The 25,522-nt window shown below is 37.1% G+C and overlaps 1 protein-coding gene across 1 annotated transcript; it reads right to left on the bottom strand.

Moving 5' to 3' along the window:
• Nucleotides 1-4,716: 4,716 nt before the first annotated feature.
• On the bottom strand, nucleotides 4,717-5,181 carry LOC105881568 (large ribosomal subunit protein eL29-like). Its single transcript, XM_075993178.1, has one exon. The coding sequence runs from the start codon at nucleotides 5,179-5,181 to the stop codon at nucleotides 4,717-4,719; it is 465 nt and encodes a 154-aa protein (XP_075849293.1).
• Between the last annotated feature and the right edge of the window lie 20,341 nt (nucleotides 5,182-25,522).

Below are 25,522 nucleotides of genomic sequence, written 5' to 3'. Positions count from 1 at the left end.
CTATTTTCAGTTGCAATTAGCAGAGAAAATACAATGTAGTTGTTTTATATAATCAGGTATTACATTATAGAATAAAAGGAACTAACATTTTATAGTTTGAAAGCTGGGATTCAAATCTGAACTTTGTCATTTACTAAATAAAAGCTTTTCCACATGAGTTTCTCTGGGTGTCAGGTTCTATATTTGAAAAATAAGAGTAGTAACTATATGAATTAGGTTAGAATTATATAAATCAAACTGGATAGTACATATGAAATTCTTTATAAACTAAAATTGGGATGCTTGATTAAAGTTGTTTTTTCAACACTAAACTAAGAAATACAAAAATTTCTAAGAAATTTTGACAATTAGATGGTTGAAAACAGTTTGAACCAGCAAAGAGCTAATGTAACTTCTTCTCAGCTCAGGTCTTTGGTAACCAAGAAATGATGTGAATGTGGAGAAGGGTGACAGGCTCAGCCCTTCCCCCACCACTTTCCCAAATTAAGTTTGCTAGACAATTAAAACAGAAAATAAAAATAAATAAAAGAGCTAACCATTCAATGGGTCAGCCAAAAATCCAATGAGGGTGCATTGTGTTTTGCTGGAAGTCAATTATTTTCACAAAATAACTCATGTAAAAAAAAATCCAATCATATTAATTATTTTTTCTTTCAAAGAGAAATGATTGATACTAGATATACTAATTAAACTAAGACACATCAGGTGAAACAAAATTATTTTCTTACTTAATTTTGTCTGTATCTGAATCATATCATTTCATTTGGTTTTGCTTTTTCTTTACTACTGCTTTCTTTACTACTAATTTGTTATTGTTGTTGTTTGTTGTTGGTATTGAGGTAATTTACCTAGACAAACTAAGAGTATTCACAAATCAACCCAGGTCTGAGGTTACCTGTCTTGGACTCAGACTACTGATTCCCAACTGCAGGTAAATAGAATCAAAATGGAAATTTATTACCTTTTGCCAGCTCAGTTCTAGGATAGCATCACACCTGGGCTCAGTCTCGTTCCTATTTCTTTTTTCCCCAACGGATTCTTGCCAGATATTTTGTGTCAGGTAGGAAAGAGTGTAGTGGTTCTGAGTCCAAGCACAGAATGCAGACTGTGTGTAGGTTCAAATTCCACCTCTTAATCATCTATGTGATCTTAGGTAGGTCATTTCATATCATTGGCCTCAGTTATCTCATCAATAACATGGAGATATTTATAGTACTTCCTTCTTAGTATTGCTAAGAATGTTACAGAAATTAATTTATTAAAGCATTGCCTGGCACATAGTTGGTGTTCATTATTAGTAGTATATTCTATAATTTAATTTTTTTTTAATTTTCACTTTTTGAGATGGAGTCTCACTCTGTTGCCAGGTTAGAGTGCCGTGGCATCAGCCTAGCTTACAGCAACCTCAAACTCCTGGGCTCAAGCAATCCTCCTGCCTCAGCCTGCCAAGTAACTGGGACTACAGGCATGTGCCACCATGCATGGCTATTTTTTTCCTGTATATTTTTAATTTTCCTGCTAATTTCTTTCTATTTTTAGTAGAGATGGAGTCTCACTCTTGCTCAGACTGGTCTCGAACTCCTGACCTGGAGCGATCCTCCCACCTCAGCCTCCCAGAGTGCTAGAATTATAAACATGAGCTACCGTGCCTGGCCTATAATAATTTAAATTTAAATTCCTAGGATCATAGTATATTTGTTCTAAAAAATATTTGACATTTCAGCTGGAAAACTTCCCTTTCAACAAGATAATTCTTTCCCAAAACATGCAGCACTATTTGTTTTTCCTCTGGCCTCAGTGCTTTTAAAAATGAGCCCATGTTTAAATCTACAACCGAACACATTTAGCAGTGGTGAATATTTCCTTTCTAAAAATAAGACTTACCCTCACTCTTAGAGTCAAGCTAGGGTTTCCTGTGGTGGTCAGATGCCGAAAGCCTGCTGAGAGAACAGCATGTGATGAAATCACTAGAAAAGATGAAAATGCTTATACTCTGGCAATGTGTTTTGTAAACACAAAACCCACTCAGTCTCCTTTCCCCACAGCCTTTGGCTGTCAGTCTCAGGACTGTTGCAGTAAGATGGGAATGATGATAAACTCAGGACTCCATGGTTAAGAGGTTCACAAAAGGATGGCCTCTGACCTAAAGATATTTCAATAATATTCCTCTCTACCTTTTGTCACATATTTGCTTTTATTTTATGAAACGTTTTATAAATTTGTTTGGGTAGTGGCTTGAGGACCATGAGAATAACACAAGTAGGTACTTATAACATGTGGTTCTCATAGTGTAATGCCCAGACCTTCCCAGCAGCATTATCTAGGAAATGTTTGAAATGCAAGTGCTTGGCTCCATCCCAGACCTGCTAAATCAGGAACTTAGGGTTGTGGAACTTAGAGACTGGTGTTTTACCAAGTCGCCCACGTAATTCTAGTGCATGTTCAAGTTTGAAGACCAGTTACAAGAAATTGGTGGACCTAGTCTCTGGTACTGGCTCCACAATTTGTTTCCTGTGTGGCCTTGAATTAAACCCTATACCTTTATACCCTCTCAGAGTTCTCCTCTGCAAAAGACAAACGGAGACAATTGGCCCCTGGCCAAGAAGTAGTATATGAAGCTACTTAATGAACTACAATGCGATATAGACATGTATCATTTTATTTAAGTCTATTGATATCGATAGTAGAGAAGTATGTCAGAAAGGGACTAATCAGGGATTTTTCTGAGGCTGAATGATTTTTTCATTAAAAAATATTAATATAAAATAGTAATAAAATTGTTCTCAGAGTTTGGGGCTGCTTTCATGGGCCAAGCAGACCAGCCCAGCCAAAACAACCCACAAAGGCAGTGCCCAGACAGGTGGGAGGCAATCCCACTATTATGCCATGGTGTGGGTTTCACTAAAGGAAAGTGAACAATGCTTTTTCCTCTCCCTTTCACATTTTATTGCATTCTTTAACCTGCATCAGAGTGCCTTCTTTGTGGTACAATGGGGGTGAGAGATGACTTGAGTTACACCTAAGAACATGAACCCATAGGCAAGAGGAAAATACCTTTGAGGAAAAAGAAAAGAGGAAAATACCTCCATAAAATTATAGCTGACAAAAAGGAAGCATGGCTGTTTAGACACCAGGAAAATATATTCCTTCTGCACTCAAGAGAATACATTAGCATCTTTCTGAATCCAGATTGAAAAGACTCAAGCTCATTCTCTAGTCATTCAAAAAGGATGCAATTTTCCAGTGACAATAGGGCTATTAAATGTACCAGTTGGAAATGAGAATAATGTGTGGCTCACACAGCCAAATTCCAAATCAGGATTCTTCCTTAGTATCAATGAAATTGGTGATGCCGTCTATTTCTATATATTTCTAATATGTCATTTATACATATTATTGGATTTTATAGAAATATTTAAAAATAATATCTGCATATGAAATATCTTTGCTCTAAAATGATGTTTTCAAAGTCATAAGGGATAATGAACATGTGAATCTAAAGCTATTCTTTCATACACTAAAAATGCTCTTTGTAAGAATTGTTAGTGATGTTCCTTGCGTTTCAAAGGTCTTTCTTCCTCTAAGGAACCACAGATACACAGAAGACACTTTTTCAAAACAATGGAAGATTAGGTTTCACATGCTCAATATTAAGCTACATATTCCTTATTTACTGATTAAATTATGCTATTCCTGGTGGGCTCAAGGGTGAATATCATATGACTTGGGAGGTGGTCGTGGTCCTGTGTTTTTCACTTTGTGGCAGAGCTCTTTTCCCTGATGGAGCACTTGGGCCTATGCCATTTGCCAAGCCACCCTTAACACAGGAAGCCTCCAGTAAATGGGATCTCTCCAGCATACTTGAAAATTATGACTTAGAGAATGAAGCTTCAGAAGATCTGGTGTTGGCCAAGCCATGTATCTGTCCCACTTTCAACTCAAGTCAAGAATAGTTACAGAAAGCTCCATGGCTCTAGACACCAGGTTTAGCATACCCCACTACCACCAAAATCTGAGGTTAGAAGACTTCAAATTGATATCCAGGACCATGACTGTGCTATACCCATTGGTTGGATTATCACAATTTCCCTTTAATACAAAATAGGAAAAATATTTCATAAATAGTAAGATCATATTGCTATCTATACTGCCTAGTCTCTTTTGGATTTTATAATAGACTTTATTTTAGGGCAATTTTAGGTTCACAGCAAAATTAAGAAGTCAGCACAGAGAGTTTTCATATTAATATTAATATTTAATAGAAGTAGTTTAAATAATAAAATGTTATAGATTGAAATATATAAATACACTCACAGTCTGAGCCCTAACTTATGTTTCTAAACTTGCTTTCAATGTCCCTGCTCTCTGCTTGTTCTGTGCAAATCTTAAAGGACCCAGTTCAGGTATTGCTTTGCCCTAAATCCTTTCCTGATCACCTTAGTCCACATTGACCTCTTCCTCCTCTAAACACAGTGACTTTTGTTAATTGACCATAATAGTTATTTATATTTATGGGTACATAGTAATGTTTTGACACATATAACGTATAATAATCAAATCAGGGTATTTTTTTTTTCAAATCATGATTGGGTGTTTTCTTTTTTTCTTGCCTCAGATTTATTCATACAAATAGTACAGGAGGACCCCAGCCCCATGCAGACAGCAGCCCAGGGGTCACACCAGTCCTTCTGTGCTCATGTTGGCAGACAAAGGCCTCTACTCTGGAGCCTTCGGGGGGGCCTGGGCATCTTTGGGAGCCTGAGCTGGCGCTGGTGCTGTAGCTAAAGTCACAGACTGGGCATTGGTTTGATTTTTGGCCTTTGGCTGGCACAGCCTGAGACTCTTGACAATGCAGACACAAACACGCTTCCCAAGCTTGAGGTGGGCAATGTAGGCAAGATGACCGAGCTTGCGGCTCATGCCCTTTGGGATCTTAGCCTTAACCTCCTTGGGCTTTACAAGGGCCTTGATAGCTTCAGCACGTGCATTGGCCTTGGCGTTGTTGGCCTGTATCTTCTTCAGGCCCTTCTTGTTGTGATTCTTGGCAAAGCACATGTTCCCCAGGAACTTGGGGTCCACTCCCTTAAGAGATTCATATCTTTGTGATCGGGGTTTCTTGATGCCATTTCTGTGCCACTTTTGGGCCTGATTGTGTGTGGTGTGGTTCTTGGACTTGGCCATGTCTACACCGTAACCTGCAGCTGCTGAAGAGCCTAGGACTGGAAGAAAAATGAGTGGGTGTTGAATTTTGTCAAGTGCTTTTTATGCATCTTTTGATACAGTCATGTGATTTTTCTTTTTTAGCCTGTTGATGTGATGGATTACATCAATTGATTTTTCAAATGTTGAACCAGTCTTGCATACCTGGAAAAAATGGCATTTATTCATGGGGTGTAATTATTTTTATACATTGTTGGATTTAATTTTTTAGTATATTCTTAAGGATTTTCACATCTATGTCCATGAGAGATATTGGTCTGTAGTTCTCTTTTCATGTAATATCTTTGGTTTGGGTAATAAGGTAATGATGACCTCATACAGTGATATAGGAAATATTCCCTCTGCCTCTATCTTCTGAGATTGTAGAGAATTAATATAATTTCTTCCTTAACTGTTTGCTATAATACTCTAGTGAGCCCATCCGGGCCTGGTACTCTCTGTTTGGGGAGGGTATTCATTATTAATTTATTTTAATAGATGTGGGCCTACTCAGATTGCCTCTTCTCTTCTTTATTTTTATGGTGGTATCTTCTTTGCATGAAAGCATTTGTGTTTCCTTGAGTGTAATCTGAGAATTAAAGTTTAATTCTCTATTAAACTTTTTTATGTCCCTTGTTTTACCAGCTCATTATCATTCTACACCATTGTCCCACAAGTTTTTTTGTTTAAAAGTTTCTTCAGTCTTTCAGCTGTGATCATTGGGTTGTTCTCTCTAAAACTGTCATATACTAATGTCAAATAAGACACTGTATAGTGTTACTTCTACCAATATCTTGATTTTTGAGTCATACCTTTAACAGAACTTAAACCAATCCCAAGAGGAAATTTTTCCCTTCTTTATAGAACTGTGTATGGAGCAAGTAAATGAGTCAGTCTGAGAGAAATGGAACATATCCAGTCTATGATTCAAATCTCCTATAATTGAATTATGTTTTACTACTACAAAATTATGTGCTCCTTACTGGTCTTTATGGGGAAACACAAAATGTTATTCCCTTACCACAACCATTTAGGGAAAAATAGCCAATTTAACATAGAATTTCTCAAATATACATGCCTACACTACAAAACAAATGATTGGCTGTAATCTGATATTTTTAATGTTTGAATAGACAAATGACACTATTATAGAGATGTTCAATACAACAAAGTTACAGAAGATAGGTCAGGATAATCCTGGCCTTTGCTTCTCTCAATATATTGCTTGTTTGAATAGAACATAACCAGATAAATGAATAGCCCCAAAATATAATCAGCCAAATTATGTTGTATTATATTAATTCAAAATTTATGTTGGAATGCATATTAGACATATAAATGATGCTAAAAATAAGATAGGGAATTCTATTGACTTGATGTGGCCAATTGCATTTTTTAATGATGACTACATTTTCTACAATTCCATATGCCCTTCATACAATTTGACTTTAATATTCCTTCCATTGAGAGGTGGGATTTATGTTCCCTCCCCTGGAATGCAGGCAAACTTGTGATTGTAGTGGAAATGATACTATGTGAAACCTGAGGCTAATTTATGAAAGTTGACAGCTTCCACCTGGTTCTCTTTTGGGGCATTTGCTTTTGGCATCTAGCCACCATGCTATGCAGAAGCACAGACCACATGGAGACAATACATGTACAGGTGTTCTGTCTGACAGTCCCAGCTAAGGTCTGAGCCAACAGCCAAAATCACTGTCTGACATATGGTTGAGTGAGCAAATGATTCTAGCTCCAGACATTAAATTGCCCCTCAAACTTTCCCAAAAGATACTCCAGACATCATGAAGCAGAGCCAAGCTGTGCCCCATGTACATTCTGAATTTCCAACACCATTACCCATGGGATGCCAGGGATATGTCTGTCTTTCTGGACTCTGTGAAATATTCTGTTACTCAAGTAAGTTTGAGGTCATTTCTTATGCATCAGTAGTAACTAGGACAACCATTTAATGTCAGGGGTGGGGGTGTAGATATCTTCCATTTTTCCTTTAATTCCCAGATCTATTCATCCCCACTAAGTTCTCTTCCCTATGGATGTTGACCTCCATCAACGGACTCCTATGTCCCCTGGTGTCCACTTGTTAGCCAACTGGGGACCCCAAGAGTTCAGAGGCAACTTTCTCTCTGAGAAATGACATCAGCATGGCTGTGGCCCCAACTCCGGATACTGCTGCTTTCAAGGCGGTCCTCTCCAGCCTTCTGAAACTGCTTTTTCCTCTCATTCCTTGCAGTCTAGCCATGATGACTTGCTACCTGCACAATTCTTGTGGTTCCCTACTCTTTGCACATGACGTTATAATTAATCCTGTTGTAAAAATATGTCTAAAATTATCCTAAGTGTGCTATTATTTCATGTTAGGAATGACTGACACAGCAGATGGTTGTTTTACCTGAATCTTCTATTTTAACCCCTATATAAAAGCAGATGCCCCTTATGTGAACTTCTTTAATGACACTTAACACTGTAATCATTATTTAAATTATTTCCTTTCCTACTGATTTATCTTTATATGCCCTTCCTTTTTAAATGTCTTCCATGTAGTAGACACTCAATAATTATCTGATGAATATAAATGTAGATACTTGCCAATCACAAGGCATCTGCAATGGTAAAGGTAAAATTAATTAAATACATTTTGCTGGGGACATTCTCCCATTATGTGATATAACAGGCATGGGCTTAAGTTAAAGATGTATTTAAAATGGAGATAAACTGGAAAGTGTGTCCCAAAGACTGATAAAACCTAATATAAAGAAATAGCCCATAATAAGAGTGATCAGACAATTCACAGTATAATACCGTAGGCAAGTGATACGGCATGCACAGCAGTGAGTCAGGCGGCCCTCCCCTATTAACAAACATATAGCAGGAGAGATCTATACTAACCATGGATACTGGACAACCTTATTCCCAAGCAAGACTGGATTCTTGTTCTCCTAAAAAATTGTTAATACTGTCCCTTTTCAATCTTCAATGTGTACTGATTTGGGATTATAAATATAGAGTCACTTCACCTATAGAACTTTATCTGTGGGAGTCACTTCACCTATAGAACTTTATCCGTGGGAGTCACTTCACCTATAGAACTTTATCCGTGGGAGTCACTTCACCTATAGAACTTTATCTGTGGGAGTCACTTCACCTATAGAACTTTATCTGTGGGAGTCACTTCACCTATAGAACTTTATCTGTGGGAGTCACTTCACCTATAGAACTTTATCTGTGGGAGTCACTTCACCTATAGAACTTTGTCCGTGGGAGGCCCTGCCTTTTGGAAAAGAGGACAGGCTGACTCCAGTCCGAGAGGGGAAGTGGGCACAATTGAACCAGAAAGATCAAAGTGGAGACTCAAGACAGAATTTTAGTTCTATGGATTGGCCATATTGTTAGATGTTTGAGCAGCCTGGAGTGCCAGGAAACTTTACTGTTACTTCGGTGTCAGGGGCTGAGTTCCCAAAAAGAAAGATTGGAAGAAAGCACCAACATAGTGCCATAAGTGCTTGGAATTTTTATAAAGCCTCCATGGTACTGATAGCGTATGTACTGCTGAGCTTCCTCCAGGAATGGGGTGAGTACGGACAGACCTCCGCTATGCACAGCTATCACTCAAACAGTGTGAAGACAGAAATGTTTTGGTGGAATTTATCACAATGGCTTAGGTGTCAGTCTCTGCTCTTGGCTATGTTACCTGGAGACCCTCATCTCATCTTCATCTCTAGAATAGAAATTCCTCTTACTTTATCACATTTCTCATCTTTCAAGATTATGGGCAAAATTTGACTTTCAAACATATTCATATTAAAATTGCCAAATAACTAGAATCCATTCCTTTTAGGTTATTATGGGGTTTTGACCTAGATCCTAGGGAGTAAACTTTCTTCCAAATACCACCACATAACAGGGCAGAGGCAGCTGACCCTGTCTTGCCCATGGCTTGAGAACCATAGTTGACCTTGGCCATAACTTGGTTCATTTGTATATCCAGCTTTGAGGATCAAGGAATTCAAAAACAAGTGAAAGTGGGTAGAATATATTTAGGCCACTTCTGGTTAATGTTTTTGTTCTGATGAGTTTTTTTACAATCAGGAACAAATATAAATGGTTCTATGGACTGGTTTACTCTTTTACTTGTAATCATGTAGATAAAAACCTAACTATTTTGGTTTTTAATTCTTCTTTTTAAACATTAGGGAAACGTTGTATAAATTAAACATAAAGCTGGTAGGGCCACAGTCGTAGGCTACCCTGAACAGAACAGGTTTTATTACAATTTACCAAGTCTTCTGGTCTAGCCATTTAGAAAATAGGTGAGCCTTAGTTTTAAAACTGAGACAATCTCCAGGCATCCATTTGTGACTATAATGAGTAAGAGTACACTGGACATCATTGCAAGGCAACTAAATTTAAGTCTTTGCTTTAGAATTCACCACATGCTCTTGAACAAGACCCTCAATTTCTGTGCATCTCGGTTTCCTCACTTAGAGATTGTTCTGAGAGTTGAATGATATATTGTACATGATCATATACAACAATGAACTGGAAACGTTGCAAATCTTCAAACATTACTTCTATCTATTTTTAGTGCTTTTCTGTGGTTTCAAGTTATTTACTAGAATAGGCAGGGAGTTCCTTGCCTTTAGACATGTTCTTACTGTGGCCCTTATATAGTAACTGACACATAGGTACTCATTATAGCCTTGCTGAAGGAAGGAGGGAGAAAGGGAAGAAAGGCAGACATAGCGATGAAATGATGAAAGATTCTATAATCAGAAACTTGTTTAAAGGCCAACAGAATGAGTTGCAAATACATTGCTATGTGGATCAAGGGTATGTTGTGTCTCTTTAAAGTAGAGTTTAATGATATTTTATAGGTTGGTGCGAAAGTAATTGCCATTTTAACATTGTTGAAATTTGCCCTTTGATATTGAAATACATTCTTAAATAAATGTGGTTATTTTATACCTCATTTTAATGTGCATTTTCCACTTTATGTTTTTTTGTTAGTGACTTATTTGCTGTTTATTTTACATTTACTTTAGACTATGGGAATGATGTTAGACAAAAAGCAAACTTGAGCAATTTTTTTTATTCAAGTTCAAATGAGTAGCAAAGCAGTGGAGACTACTTGCAAAATCAGCAACACATTTGGCCCAGGAACTGCTAATGAGCGGACAGTGCAGTAGTGGTTCAAGAAGTTTTGCAAAGGAGCTGAGAGCCTCGAAGATGAGGAGCACAGTGTCTGGCCCTCAGAAGTTGACAACAACCAATTAAGAGCAATGATTGAAGCTGATGCTCTTACAACTACATGAGATGTGGCCAAAGAACTCAACGTCGACCATTTGACAGTCATTCGGTATTTAAAGCCAATTGGAAAGGTAGAAAAACTCAGTAAGTGGGTGCCTTATGAGCTGACTGAAAATCTAAATAATTGTCGTTTTGAAGTGTCATCTTCTTTTATTGTATGCAACAATTAACCATTTCTCCATCAGATTGTGATGTGCAGCAAAAAGTGGATTTTCTATGTAACCAATGATGACTAGCTCAGGGGTTGAACCAAGAAGAAGCTCCAAAGCACTTCCCAAAGCCAAACTTGCACCAAAGAAAGGTCATGGTTACTGTTTGGTGGTCTGCTGCTGGTCTGATTCACTAGAGCCTGGAAAAACCATTACATCTAAGAAGAATGCTTGGCAAATTGATGAGTTACACTGAAAACTGCAACGCCAGGAGCTGGCACTGGTCAACAGAAAAGACTCAATACTTCTTCACAACAACACCAACTGAACGTTGCACAACCAATGCTTCAAAAGATGAACAAATTGGGCTACAAAGTTTTGCCGCATCCGCCATGTTCGCCTGACCTCTCGCCACTGACTACCACTTCTTCAAGCATCTCAACAATATTTTGCATGGAATATACTTCCTCAGTTAGTAGGATGCAGAAAACGGTCTCCAAGAGTTCCTTGAATCCCAAAGCATGGATTTTTATGCTACAGGAGTAAACAAACTTATTTCTCATTGGCAAAAATGTGTTGATCATAATGGTTCCTATTTTGATTAATAAAGATGTGTTTGAGCCTAGTTATAATGATTAAAATTCATGGTCTGAAACCACAATTGCTTTTGCACCAAGCTATAGAATCAATTGTCTTTATTCAACATTGTGTAAAACGCTCACCTAGATTTTTGCCTCCCCAAATGCAGAGTTTTATAGAAACCTGTTTGTTGTTATCTCAAAGAAAATTATTGTGAAGCAGGACTGCCCCTCTGAGCCTGTGTCATGTCCCAATTATTTCTTTGTTAAATAGTTGTAGGGCCAGGTGTGGCGGCTTGTGCCTATAATCCCAGCAGTTTGAGAGGCTGAGGCCAGGGGATTACTTGAGGCCAGAAGTTTGAGATCAGCTTGAGCAACATAGCAAGATTCCATCTTTACAAAAAATAGAAAAATTAGCTGGGTGTGATGGTGTGTTTCTGTGTTCTTAGCTACTTGAGAGGCTGAGGCAGGAGGATAGCTTGAAGCCAGGAGTTTGAGGTTGCATTGAGCTATGATAAAGCCACTGAACTCTAGCCCAGACAACAGGTCAAGATTCTGTCTCAATAAATAAATAAATAAATAAAAATAGTCTTAGCAAGATACATTAACATTATAACATCAGCAACTATCTGACTTGGAATCTCTGAATTGAACTGTAGGAGGCCAAAGGAAATGAAAGAGATAAACATTATTCTTAGTCCCTAATCAAGGAGTTGGTTGTAGCCTAATTATTTGAACAGTTTGTACTACTCAATGAATCTATTTCTCATAAGCACATTAATGTATATATGTGGTAGTTGGCTCCAAAGTCAAACCACAAAAGTCTATTTAAGGGCTAATACACCTAAAGCAGTCTTTTGTGTTTACAGGGTAATGTGGTCAAGGTTTCCGGAGGGAATGGGAGAACTCTGTCTTTCCAGACTCTGTGAGATGGGAAATTCATTTCTTCTTTCTAACCCCTTCAATTTCCATTCAGCAGTGAGCAGGACATGCTTACTGGAGGATCTTGGTATGAAACATTTGGACTTGATCTGGGTTTAACAGGTATAAAGATTAAAGGACACATTTCTAGCATAAGGAAAAAAAATGAGAGATGATCAATAACTCTAATGAACCATATATAATAATATCGAGACTATTGCATTTTTATTCATCCCTCATATTTGTGTTTTCAAGAAAAAAAATGCCCCCACACAATGTTCAGCATATATTTTATCTATCATTATTTAATTATATATGGTTATAAATTGATCATATAACTTAAGAGCTACAAGAAATCAGCAATTTTAGTGTATAATTACAAATAAACTATTTGTGTTTTTCTGATGGTCCCCACAAAAACTTTCTACAATAATGTCAACGCCACAAGGAGCAGAAAGTGACCTTTCTTTACTGCACAGGGAAAAACTCTCTCTAGGACAACTCTTACTGACACTACTGAGCTATTGAGGAGAAGACAATTCTCTTACCTCTGTAGGTCTTAACCCCTAACCCTGAAATCAGAAAAGTAGACCCCTTATTGGCCCCGCATTCACATCTTCTTAAATGTTCTACTTTGAAAAGAGAACAGTTCTCACTTTAGTTCTCAGACCGTGCTAGGGTTGGGGGTTCACGTGGCAAGGCTACCATCTAGTGTGCCACTGACTTCATTACATCTTGAAAAAAAAAAAAAGAATCAGAGCAGAATCACAGTGTGCACGTGCAAAAATGCGCTACTACTATCAGCTACGTTAAGGAGGTTTCCTGGGGATTTTAAGATGTAGGCAGGTCAAAGCTCACTAACAGAATTCCTATTTTCCTTCACATTTTATTTACTGTGATTAAAAATATTTCCAAACTGCAGCCTTCATGTCTGGGACACTCTGCAGTATTGCAGGAAAATAGGCAGGCACATCCTTGGGCTCTGATTTGTGAGAGAAATCAGGATTGCTGAAATTAGATTGTGCATATGAAGATTGGAATCAGCAGAAGTATTCTTGCTTTGCTGCCAATTTTCCAACAAATTTAAACAGACTATATTAATAATGTTGGTGTCCTGAACTCCATCATGGTTTGACAAGGTATCGATGAATTCACACCAAAGACTTTAAGAGAGAGAGCTTTAGCTAAGAGGCAGCATAGGATGGTAGGTAAAGAGCATGGGTTTTTAAAGCCAGACTGCCTGGGTTTATATCCTGGCTCCCCTACTTAATAGCTGCATAGACTGTGAAAGTGTTACCTAATGCCTACATGCTTTGGTTTCACCATCTGTAAATGGGACTAGCAATAGCACTTAGTCACAAAGATGCTGTGAAAAACTGAGAGAGTTATGACATACAAAGAAATCTAGTTCACTGTGTTAAAAAATTAAATATTGTGTCCTTTATTGAATAACCAGGGATGGCCAGCATTTGAATTTTAGAATCTGCACCATTTTATTTAGAAGCCTACGTGTGGTAGTTAATAAGAAAAGAATCCTAAATCCTACCTTCATGTTTATTTTTCTTCTCTAGACATAAGCCAAAGAAGGCACCCTTGTTTTCTGTGCTGAGAAATTGCATTACAAGGTTCAGTGTGGGGAAATAGCCAAAAAAAAAAAAAAAAAAGAAGAGAGGGGAGAAATCTGGAAGCATGAATGTTATCAGAATTTTTCAAAAAGTAGGAGAAAAGCCAACTGGTTTGCAATGAAAAGCGTCTGCTTGTAGAGTTTAGCTCTCTCTCCACCCTTTACTGAATTATATTCAATGAATCAGAATGAAGTGAAATGTCATATCTCAACTGCCTGAGTAATTGAAAAAATATGAAACAGAAGCTAGTTTCATGATATAATGAAATCATAGAATTTACAGAAAAAACAGAAAAACCCAAAAGTAACAACGTTAATTAGTGGTAAAGGCTTACTTCAGAGGCTCTTCCCATTACCCAGGACAGATTTTAACAGACAAAATGAAAGGTCACTGAAATGACATTTTTCTTGGTTCTTTTGTTAAGCACTGACCAGATCCATTAATTAAAACATGTATAATTAGAATAAACCACCCCAGCTTTGCAAAAAATTTACCAACATAATCTCTTGACCTCTGCTCCTCTTAGCAGGCATAGGTATAGATATTTCCTGGGAGTGAGAAGAGAGGCCCAGTGAGGATACATTGCTCCTGCATTTTGGAGGATCTAGTCAGAGATAAAAGCAAGAAGGCCACAAGTGCCCTAGAGAAACAATTCCTAAGGGTGCAAATGTTTTCTAATGTGAGCAGAAGAAAGCTCCTATGAGCAACAGAGAGCAGAAACGTTGAAGAGCAGAGTTGACAATCAAGGTGACCACTTTTCCACTCTTGCTTTTATGAAAGCTAATTCCTCAAAAAAAACATCTAGATAACTACTTGGACAACCACCAGCTGTAGCAGACAACTTTGGTGTCCTACACCGTGATCCCTTTGCCCATGACTAATTTTCAGCTGCAGATGAACAGGTCCTATACAGGCTGACGGTGCCCCACCTGGACCCTCCACTGTTCTTTCTCTAAAAACAAGGAAGCTTACTGAGAAAGTGTGGAAGAATTGATTTCTCCAAGGAAGACTGTTGTATAATGAGGGGTGAAGTCACTAGGAAAATGTCCCGGGTGCCCATCTTTTCAGAGGGTAATTTTGAGATGCATTCTGAAAAGTTTCTCAAACGGTCCTCAGAGGGATGGATCTCCAGTTGGACACTGCAATAACCAGCTCAAATAATAGACACTTTCAACGGCTTTTTTTCTTGTCTCTTTCTCCTTCCTTTTTCTTTCCTGCTTCCTGGCATTACCTCCTCAAATATTCTACCTGCACCTGAGGCATTGTCTCAGCCTATGCTTTTAAAGGAACCCAAACTAAGACTCCAATATTATGGTTTGGAGAATATCTGGCTCTTCCCTTTTGAGTCACTGCTCACCAGCCAAAGAAGCATTAAAGATCACTGTTAAAGATCACCTGGCTTACCTGCACTGAATCTCTGGCCTTCTGATACCTCCTGGGGAGAAAAAAAAAGCCAATGTCTAGCAGCACTGACTGTGTTTTCTTGCAAAGCTGCAAATACCTCTGCCAAGATGGGAAAGAAAGGCTGGAAGGGATTTACTAGGAACACAACTCTCATTTTGCTGAGCACTTTCTAGGGGTTAGGAAAGATTACAGTGCTGTCTCCCTGCAACAGAGCCTTGGTGTACATCTCCACATGACTGATTCCCCAAGTGGTTTCTCTGAATCACTTCACTGTATCTGGAGTCTGAGGGGTGTATATCATGCTATAGTATGCTCCTTCACACATCCAGTTCACAACTGCTGTAGCCAAACCAAATATTTACTAGAGCAACCAGGTGCATATGTTTTGCTCTTTAAGATACTTACTTAGAAGTCTGGTTAGGAAGGTTAAAACTTTGGTACAGTCATAACCAGTCTTAGTTGTGCATTCAGACAGACACGATAATATAAGGGACAAAGCATATGCTTAAAAGCAGATAGGTTTGAATTTGATTAGTGGCTTAACCATTAACTTTTAATAGTTACATGTATTTGATGCTGTGATTATCCATCCATAACTCCATTTATGAATGAGGCACATTTTTTCCCAATGGTTGGAAGTTGGCTAGCTGACCATCTTGAGCTATCAGCTATCTCTAGAAATTATTGTTCGTAATATTTTGGTGATTCTTTGCTCCAGGTCACATCCCTTCCCAAGGCAGCTGACCCATATCATTCAATGACTGGTTGACATGTATATATAAAGACCTGACCATCTCATCCAAAGTCAACAAAACTCTGAAGGGCCCAGTTTCAGGGCTTTACTTGGGGTTGGTTAACACCTCTGTTGAATCTTCACCATAGCTTGCCTTCTCCCTTGGCCCAATCTTGCCTTCTTCTTTTCTTACTATAGATGTTGATGCTGAGAATATGCTCTGATAAATTGCCCTCTAACTCCAGTTCAGAATTCTTATTCTGGGAAACTCTGCCTGTGACACCATATGATCATGCCTGATTGAGACAGGAGAGAGTCTTGTAAAACTAACAATACAGCCTCACTTAAAAGAAAAAATATTCTTTTAATGTTTGGTCAGCATTCACTTCTTGGGGACGGGATCGACACCAATGAGAAGTGTTATATTCTTGCGTTTACTTTTCTCTCTTTTAGCCCTAGAAGATTAGTTACATATCCCATGTGATAGTCAGGAAGCTAAATGTGAATTCCTGGATTGACTGTAAAGAAATTTTCCACATCCTACAGCAATGTTTTAGTGCTAGGTACAGACACATAGGAAATACCCAGATATCCCACTCCTTAATCTATTCTGGGCCTATTGTATGATCCTCAGAGTCATTTGAATTTTAAAACCCTTGGTCACCTGTGCTATAGAATGTAAATAATTTTGTCTTCCTCGTAGAATTACTGAGAGGATTGAATTAAATAATGATATAAGTTCTTTGGCCCAGAAAAGCTACTCAACACAAGTTAGTATACTTCTCCCACCTTCACAAACTGAACCAATTCATGCTTTTTCAGTAGGGTAAGGTCTCACAAATCATTATGACGTTAAAAACTATGGTTATCAAAACATCATGTTATATATTGTAAGTTTACACAATTTGAAAAACTATGGTTACCAAAGGTAAAGTCTGGTTCTCCTGTGGGCCTTATGTATTTGCTGGGAAATAGTTTTTCATCATGTCACTAGCCACATCCATGCTGATCTTTTCTCTTCTTTAGCCAACATTTTCTTTTGGGGGTTTATTGTGCTTAAACAAGACAGGCTATTTACTTCAAGGCTTGTTGACCAGGTATTCACAGCGACTTCTGCTATTGCTAATAATGAAGGTAACTTTCTAGAAGGCAATATTTCTCATATAAACAAATAATGGCAAAGGAATAGGAAGACATTGATATGAGATAACAAGACACAAAAACAGAGAAAGTAGTTGTCTTGAATTATTGGTCCCATAGAGATACTGTTTGCCATTTTTATTAATTCTAGAATTATGTACTGCTCACTTGTTGAAATTCCAGATTCTAAAATAATTTTCTATTTCTGTGAACCACTCTAACCTGAAAAAAAGTTGCTTAGCATGATTCTCACAAATCCTGTATGTGTTGCAGTGGGTAATTATAAACCAAAGGAAGAGTTAGGGCTTCTAAGTTCCAGTGGTTTATCTGCACAGATCTGTGGGTGCCAGAGACCCAGACATCCTGAGAGTTTCCAAGGTCATCTTAATGGGGTATGGAATGTGGAAAACACTTGTTACCTTTTGGTGCAATAAAAATATACTCTGAATTTTTAAATTGTTCATCAATTCAGGAAGCTATTTAAATAATCATTGATACCAAGAAGAAAAAAGGAAAAATTAGGCCATCCATCCAACCTGTGAAGTAGGATGGGCATCCAGAAGGAAGCCCTGGTCTTTCTCTGAACCTGCAAAATGAAATTCCGTTTCTATCTTTTCTCCTCATTCCCTCTCCTAGTCTCTTTCAAATCCAAAATCTTGGAGGTTTACAACATATTCATCAATTCATCATCAAACTATCACACTATTATTTTAAAAAGCAAATTAACTGAAATCAAATGGAAGTAGAATTATTTTCATCAACAGCAGCAGTGTCGGGCAATATTAAAAGATAAGAAGAACTGCTCCAGCCAGATATCTTTTACACCTGTTTCCTTCTCCTACTGACATTCATCATCCTCATGGCACACTCAGTGTGGTTTATCATGCTAGCGACTAACATGGGTGGCATAGAGACTTAGGCTTACTGAAACTTACCTGCTCCATCCCTCATTACTCAAGGACCTGGTTTTTAGTTAATTCCCAAGCTGGAAAATAATCTAAATAAATCTACAACAAAGTATCAATATTTCCAATTATGTCAATGGATACTTCTTCCTAATTTTCAACCTGATTTAAATTTTCTTTAACCTTTGCTTCCACTTGCCTGTACCTTTTATTCCAATAATCCTTTTTGAATTTTGTTAATTTTATCCTTTTAATCCCACTCAAATTTCTTTATTCTGCTGCCATTGCCCTATTCGGTCCCTACTCAGACTAATTCCTAGTTGTTGAAACAACTTTCTAAAGTATAATGTCTCTTTTTCCACTCCCTATCTCACCACTTAATTTGAGTGAAATGTAGAAAATTTACCCAATACGGTTTTTATTTGCTCCCCCTTCCTTCATGTTATTATTGTCATATATCTACATCTTTATGTTATAAGCCCAACAATACAGCATTACAATAAGTTTCATGCAATTGTTTTTTAAATCAGTTGATAGAAGAAAAGAGATAATATATATATATATTTATACTTATATATCTGCTTATGTGCAAGTATATTTTTACCTACTCTTTTATATTTACTTACATAATTAGATTTACTGGTAATCTTTATTTCTGCATACATTCAAGTTACCATATGGTGTCCTTTCCCTTAAGTCTGAAATGCTTCTTTTAGTATTTCTTGTTGTGAAAGTAGTCTAGCAGTGAATTCTCTCAACCTTTTTATCTGCGGATGTCTCAATTTTGCCGTCATTTTTGAATTATAGTTTTACTTGATATAGAATTAGTAGTTGACAGTCATATTCATTCAGCACTTTGAATATATCATCCCACTGTCTCTAGCCTCAATTTTTTCTGACATTTGTTAATTTTAATGTGGTTCTCTTGTTCATGATGAGTTGGAGTGTGTTTCAGGTTTTTTTTTTTTTTTTCTCTGCTTTTAAGATATTCTCTTTGGTTGCTTCTGTGATATATCTAGGTGTGGATCTCTTTGTACTTTACCCTACTTAAACTTTGTTAGCCTTCCTGGATATGTGGGTTAATGCTTCTTTTGGGGAGGGAGTAATCAAATTTTGGAGATGCTTAGCCATTATTTCTTCATTTATGTTTCACTTTTTCTCTCTTCTCTGACACTTTCTTTACAAATGTGTTGGTATGCTTTATATTGTCCTACATGTGTCTGAAGCTCTATTGATAGTTTTTTTTCTCTGTTCTTTTTCCTTTTTGTTCTTAAAATCGGATAATCTTTATTGATCCATTTCACATTTGCTGATACTTTCTTTTGCCAGCTCAAATCTTACATTGTACTGTTCTAGTGAATTTTTTGCTTTAGTTATTATATTTTTCAATTCCTAAAATTGAATTTGATTAATTTTTATAATTTCTATCACTTTACTGATATTCTCTACCTCAGAACCCATTGCTATCACATCATCCTCTAATCTTTTAAGCATGATTTCTTTTTGCTTTTGACCATAGCTAGCTGCATTTCTTTGTCTACTAATTCCAGTATCTGCACCCCCTTGGAGAGTTTCTGTTGAAACAGAGACCAGTTTTTTCCTGTATGTTGGCCACATATTCTTATTTTTCCATTTGTATTTTTTAATAAAAACTGGGTATTTTAGATAATGAATTGTGTACTTTAGATTCTGATTTCCACTTCAGAATTGGAAGTGGATGTGGATGTTGTGGATGTTGCTGAGGGTTTTTTTTTAAACTTGTTTATTTGTTTAGTGACATCCCTAAACTAATTCTGTAGAATTTAAATCCCCTGTAGTCTATAATCATGTATGTCTCTGGTAAGTGAATTTTTTTCTTAATTCTTGTTTTAATTTTTAAGCCTGCCTTTTTATGGGTCACTTCTGGGTCAGCATAGCTTAGTGATTAGTCAAAAATTTGTTAAAGGAGTCATGGGAAATTTCCATTCTAACATGATTTATCTGATCGGTTTTCCAATTTTAGAAAGTCCCACATTTCTAAATTGTTACAGATATTTATTTATTCCACAAATGTTTGTAAGGGCCTGCTATCTATCAGGCACTCTGCTAAACTGTGGGAATGCAACATGAATAAAGTCACCATTTCCACTTACATGGAGACTGCAAGCACCTAGGCGTGGTAGATGAAGGGAGAAAAATCAATAATCATATTCAGAGACTGAGGCAGATATGAAGAAGGGGCAATATAAGTTTTTATTTTATTAACTTGTCTTTATTAACCATCTCAAAACTATTTTTCCTTAGATATAGCTAAAAACAGCTAGTGAGATTCTGAAATATTCAAGGCAATGATTGGTGTTGCAAAGGAAAGTCATGGCATTTTAGGACATTTGGTTTTCATTTATATACATATTTATCTGTCAGTGACTAACATCATAGATTACCATGCCCATGTTCTTACCCTAAAATGATAGAAAAAGAAATCATAGCAGAGAAAGGAATCATCCCTGTTTCTTTTGACTCTATGATAAGCTCTCACCCTCCTCACTGTAAGCTCTTACCTACTGAGTACCTGTGTATGCACACAAGAATTCTGATCAAAAGACTGGTTTTATTTATTTGCAATCAGACAGCTATTTAACTGTAATAGTCATAAACTAAATAGGTTGTTTTTTGATTGTTGGTGTTCAGTTGAGTCTAGAATATAATAAAAATTCAGGAATTCCTAATTCATGAGGATGGAAATTATTCATGCAAGCAAAGCAGTAGCTCTGACCTGTGTGTGGTGAAATTTTCAAAATTATAAGGACCGGGCTTGATTGAGGCACCCAATGGTTTTTATAATGTAATTTATTTCTGTATGGTTGCTTTAAGGGACACACATTACAAATCACCATGCAAATCACTGGAGTCTATCCAGCAAGTACGATTCATAGCTTTAAATATGGGGTTGCATATATCAAGAAACTACAATGTCAAGAAGCTGAAAAATGATTTTAAACAGGAATGCCGTGAAGTATGGGATAGTTGAGACACACTGGGTTGATTGATTTTATTATAGCAGCCATGGGGAATTACAGATCAGGGAGAATGATCTGGATTTTGAAGTAATGCATTGTAAGTTATTCACACACACACTCACACACAGACACACACACACACACACACCAGATAGTCATACAGAGTTTCCTCCAAATTCTAAAATTTCCTATTTGCCTTATGTATGGTGACTTTTGGGACATCCCATATTGTTTCCCATTTTATAAGCAAATCAAGAAAAAATACTCATAGAAATGAACAAAAAGGAAGGTCTCTCTTGCTTTCAAAGATTTATTTCTCCATATATATCTGATCTGTCCATTTTCCCCAGATGTATATAAGAATAGCTTAGCTTAAGGAGAAGCATTCTTGCTCTCCAGTATTGATTTTCTAGCTTTATTGTGGAGGGACACTTCAGCTGGTAGAAAATTACATTTTTGCTCCTAAGTAAAATTATTTGTCTACAAAACATAATGAATGGTGATTTTTTAAAAGAAATATGATTTTCAAAACAAACTCTACAATACCATATTCAAGAGGTTTCTTTTTACTGTAATTATTGGAAACAAATTTCCCAGCTGAGCCTGAGTCCCCAAAGGCAATGTTGTTTTTATCTCAGGACTTAGAGAAAAGTCATAATAGATAGTCTTCAGTTATCAGTCTAGGGCAGGATGGGGAGGAACCCCTGCCTAAGATTACATCCAGATCCTCCTAGAGCAGAAGAGGTACTGGCAGTTTCAAGATGCATGTGTGTGTGTTTCAGGGGTGTTTGAGGAGAGAGGGTTGCCAAGAGAATTTCTGGCTGTCCCTGGATATACATGGTCATAAGTACTATAATCTTCAGTTATGCTTCTAGTAAAAAGCAACAACCTGGGCACTTACGTTAGTTTAATATTGCTGTATAACAAAATATTACAAACTTAGCAACTTCAAACAACATGCATTCATTTTTCTCAGTTTCTATGGGGCAACAGTCTGGGCACTAAACTGGGTTCTCGGCTCAGGACCTTAGAAGGCTGCAAACTGGTATTGACTGGGCTGCATACCTTTCTAGAGGTTGAGTTCTTCTTCAAAGGTCACACGATTACTGGTAGAATTTAGTTCCTTGTGGCAGAAGGACTGAGGTCCCCATTTCCTACAGGACCTCTAGCCTTATCTGCTACATGGCTCTCTCCACAAAAGGGCAATTTCTCCAAGGCTAACAGGAAGCATCTCTGCTGCTCCTTCTCTTTACCTCTAGACTCTCTTTTAAAGGAGGGGGCTCTATATTAAGCCAGGCTTACCCAGGGTAATCGTAGTTTTGACTTTCTCAAAATCAACTGAGTTGGGGCTTAATTACAACTATAAAATCTTATATTTGCCATATAATGCAAACTGATCACAGAATGACATCCATCATATTCCTGACCCCACTCACACTTGATGGGAGAGGATTATACAGGGTATATATGTCAGGGATCAGTAATGTTGGGGGCTATCTTATAATTCTGCCTACCACAGGTCTGAGTATGAATATGAGCTAGCTGGGTAAATCACAAAAGCTGGGAATAAAGGAGATAAATACCAAAATCTACCAGGAAGATATTCATTTTTAAATAGCAGGCTTGACTTGAACACAGAGGAGACTGAAACAGTAGCTCAGGAAGGCCAAGACTATGAACAGAGAAGCTTCAGGAAATTCAGAACAGAACAAAGGCATTAATGTTAATAAGAATAGCCATATTTCATAGAGGAATAGGATCTGTTCTATCTAGTCTTGAAACAAGAGTGGTGTGTCATTAATACCAGAGTATCATGTACATGTGAAACAAAAACTAACTATGAGAACCTAATTTTAAGTCCTGTTAAGGATTAAGGGTAAGATTTTAATTTTTTTAAATAAAATATACCTGAATAAGAGTACGGAATTTGGGAATGTCCAGATCCTTCCCTGCCAATCACTTTAAATCTCTTTGACTTCCTAAGGGAACTGTGTCCAAAAAAGAAACCAATAACAAAACATAGACTCAATGTAGCCCTTCATTGATATTTGGGAGAATCTTCAATACCACATTGTAGGCAATCTCATAAAAGCTGAACTGGAAAAAAAACTATGGGGCTAAAAAGCTTGAGGCCTAAATGGAAACTTCTAACCTCCAACTATTTCTTTTCTCCTCTCGACTTCAAATCTAAAAATTTAGGATCTCTGTGGACAAACTTGAAGAGAGAGAGAGTGAGAGAGAGAGAACACTAACATTCAGGCCAAGAAGAACTGTGAGTCCACTCAACCAGGCACACAGAATATAAAAGAAAATTTTAAAGAGTAACTAACTTGTCATGTCCTAAGACTGAGGTCAGAAAGTCAAACTAAAGATTGGAAACTGGGCCCATAAAATTAAGGTACAGCTGTCTTATCCATTATTATACATGACCTGATCCAATGAATACCCTGGGTTATGACCAATTATAACATCTCCCAGTACTATGACAAGTTAGGAAGGTCTTATAGTAGGCTTATGGGCTTTGTCTTCTTTGGATTAGTGGAGAGGGCCCAAAAATGCTTAAAAATGTGGCCTACTTTTTTCTGGTAGATGACATAAGGAGGAAAGTAGAGATGCATTTGGGTGGTAAAGAACAGATTGGGCCACTTGCAACAGCTGTTTATGTTGGTATTTAGGTTTTCTTTGACCTTGGCCTGGTGGGTACCATGTAAAAGAGCAATAGACTCTCTAAGCTCCAGTAATTACCAGAGGTCGTTTTCATTACTATTTTCTTTGATCACCCCTGGTTCATCCCACAGCGGAACTCAGGTATTTGAACTCAATTCTAGAATATCCAGTTTTGATTCTCTACTATTAGTCACTGTGTAGTATGTTAGGCACTGAACTAAAATCATAACACTGTGATAAATATAAATTATGTTGTCATATTCTGAGCGCTGTAGTTACTTTAATTACAAAGGTGTTTTGCTTTTATTGGTGCTTTAAAATGTCTCTTGCAGTTATTTAAAATATATATAAAAATGTTTATTTTTCAGAGTGTAAAATATACATGCTTACCATAGAATCTTTGGGAAATACTATAGTATAAAGAGACAAATAACCATATTTTCAGACTTAACATCTTTTCAACCTTTTCCTCTTTTCATTAAAAACTAAACTAGTTTGAGTCAGTGACTTAATAATGCAGACTTAACACCTTTTAAACCCTTTTTTCCTTTCATTAAAAACTCAAGCAGTTTGAGTCAGTGACTTAGTAACTCAATAGTGACTTTGGCTTGAACTTAAATAAGCATGCTAGTGTGGATAGAGTGCATGTACCTACAGCTGATAGAACAGGTGTCATGAGAGTAATTAGAGTGAGCCACAAATACATATAAAAAGTTGTGCACATCTCTTCATGTTTCTTTTAGGAGATATTTCAGGAATCAGAACCCTGCACCAAATGGTGTAAATCTATTTAAGTTCTCTTGATAATGTTGCCATGATGGTCAATTTTATGTGTCATCTTGGCTAAGCTACAGTCTCTTGTTACTCAATCAAACACTAATCTAGGTGTTTCTGTAAAGGTATTTTATAGATGTAATTACCTAATTACCATTTCTAATTAGTGGATGTTATGCGAAGAAGATTATCCTCAATGATCTGGGTGGGCCAATTCCAATCAGTTGAAAGGCTTCCCTGAGAAAGAAGAAAGTCGACTTGTGGACTGTAGCTTCAGCTCCTGCCAGAGAATTTCCAGCCTCCCCTTCCTAATGGTCTGCCTTATTAATTTCAGATTTGTTTAGATAGTCTTCACAAACACTTATAAATTCTTTGCAATACACACACATATAAAATATATATGTGCAGCATATACCTACATATATGTGACACATGTATGCACAAGATGCCACACATACATACATGCATATATCTCATATATACTACATATGTAATACTGGTTCTGTTTCTCTGGTGGAACCCTGGCTGATGCAATAGCCAAATTCCTTTTCAGATTTAGTATATCAATAGTCCAAAAGGATGTCCTAGCTCACACGGAGTATTATCCTTCCGTAGAGATGAGGACCCACTGAGAGGTTTGATTGGGGATCTAATGAGAATGGTGTTTCCATCCACGACACTGATATGGTGACAGTGAGCAGGCTGTACTAAAAGGGATGATAAAGAAATCAAGAAAGCTGATGAGGAGTTTACTGTCACAGCTCATACCAACAAAGTCCCAAAGTTCAACTCATATCTAGTTGATAACATGTGTTCATTAGGATTCTCACATATTCTTTCCTTCTTGCTCTACAATTGTCTATATAAATTAAAACTAAATCTACAAATAGTCTACTCAGCTGATTGTCCAAGTATTAGGATTATCAGAAGGGTCTGAATTCTTTTCAAATAGATCTCAGGTAAATTCTTCAGGCTATTTACCTGTCCTGGAATGTAGCATGGTGTTTCTGTATGCAAACAACCATTATCAGACTTTCCTTGCCTTATGACTGGTCACACTTTATAAAATAATCCTTGATTCCTCTATCAAAGGAGGAAGCTGA

This window comes from Microcebus murinus, chromosome 1 (assembly GCF_040939455.1).
Source record: "Microcebus murinus isolate Inina chromosome 1, M.murinus_Inina_mat1.0, whole genome shotgun sequence".
Lineage (NCBI taxonomy): Eukaryota > Metazoa > Chordata > Mammalia > Primates > Cheirogaleidae > Microcebus > Microcebus murinus.
The sequence above is the reverse complement of the archived record's forward strand: the minus strand, read 5'-3'. Positions and strand labels throughout refer to the sequence as shown.

Excerpts from the sequence above, each read along its gene's own strand:
- LOC105881568 (XM_075993178.1), bottom strand. The coding sequence starts at position 5,181 with ATGGCCAAGTCCAAGAACCACACCACACACAATCAGGCCCAAAAGTGG.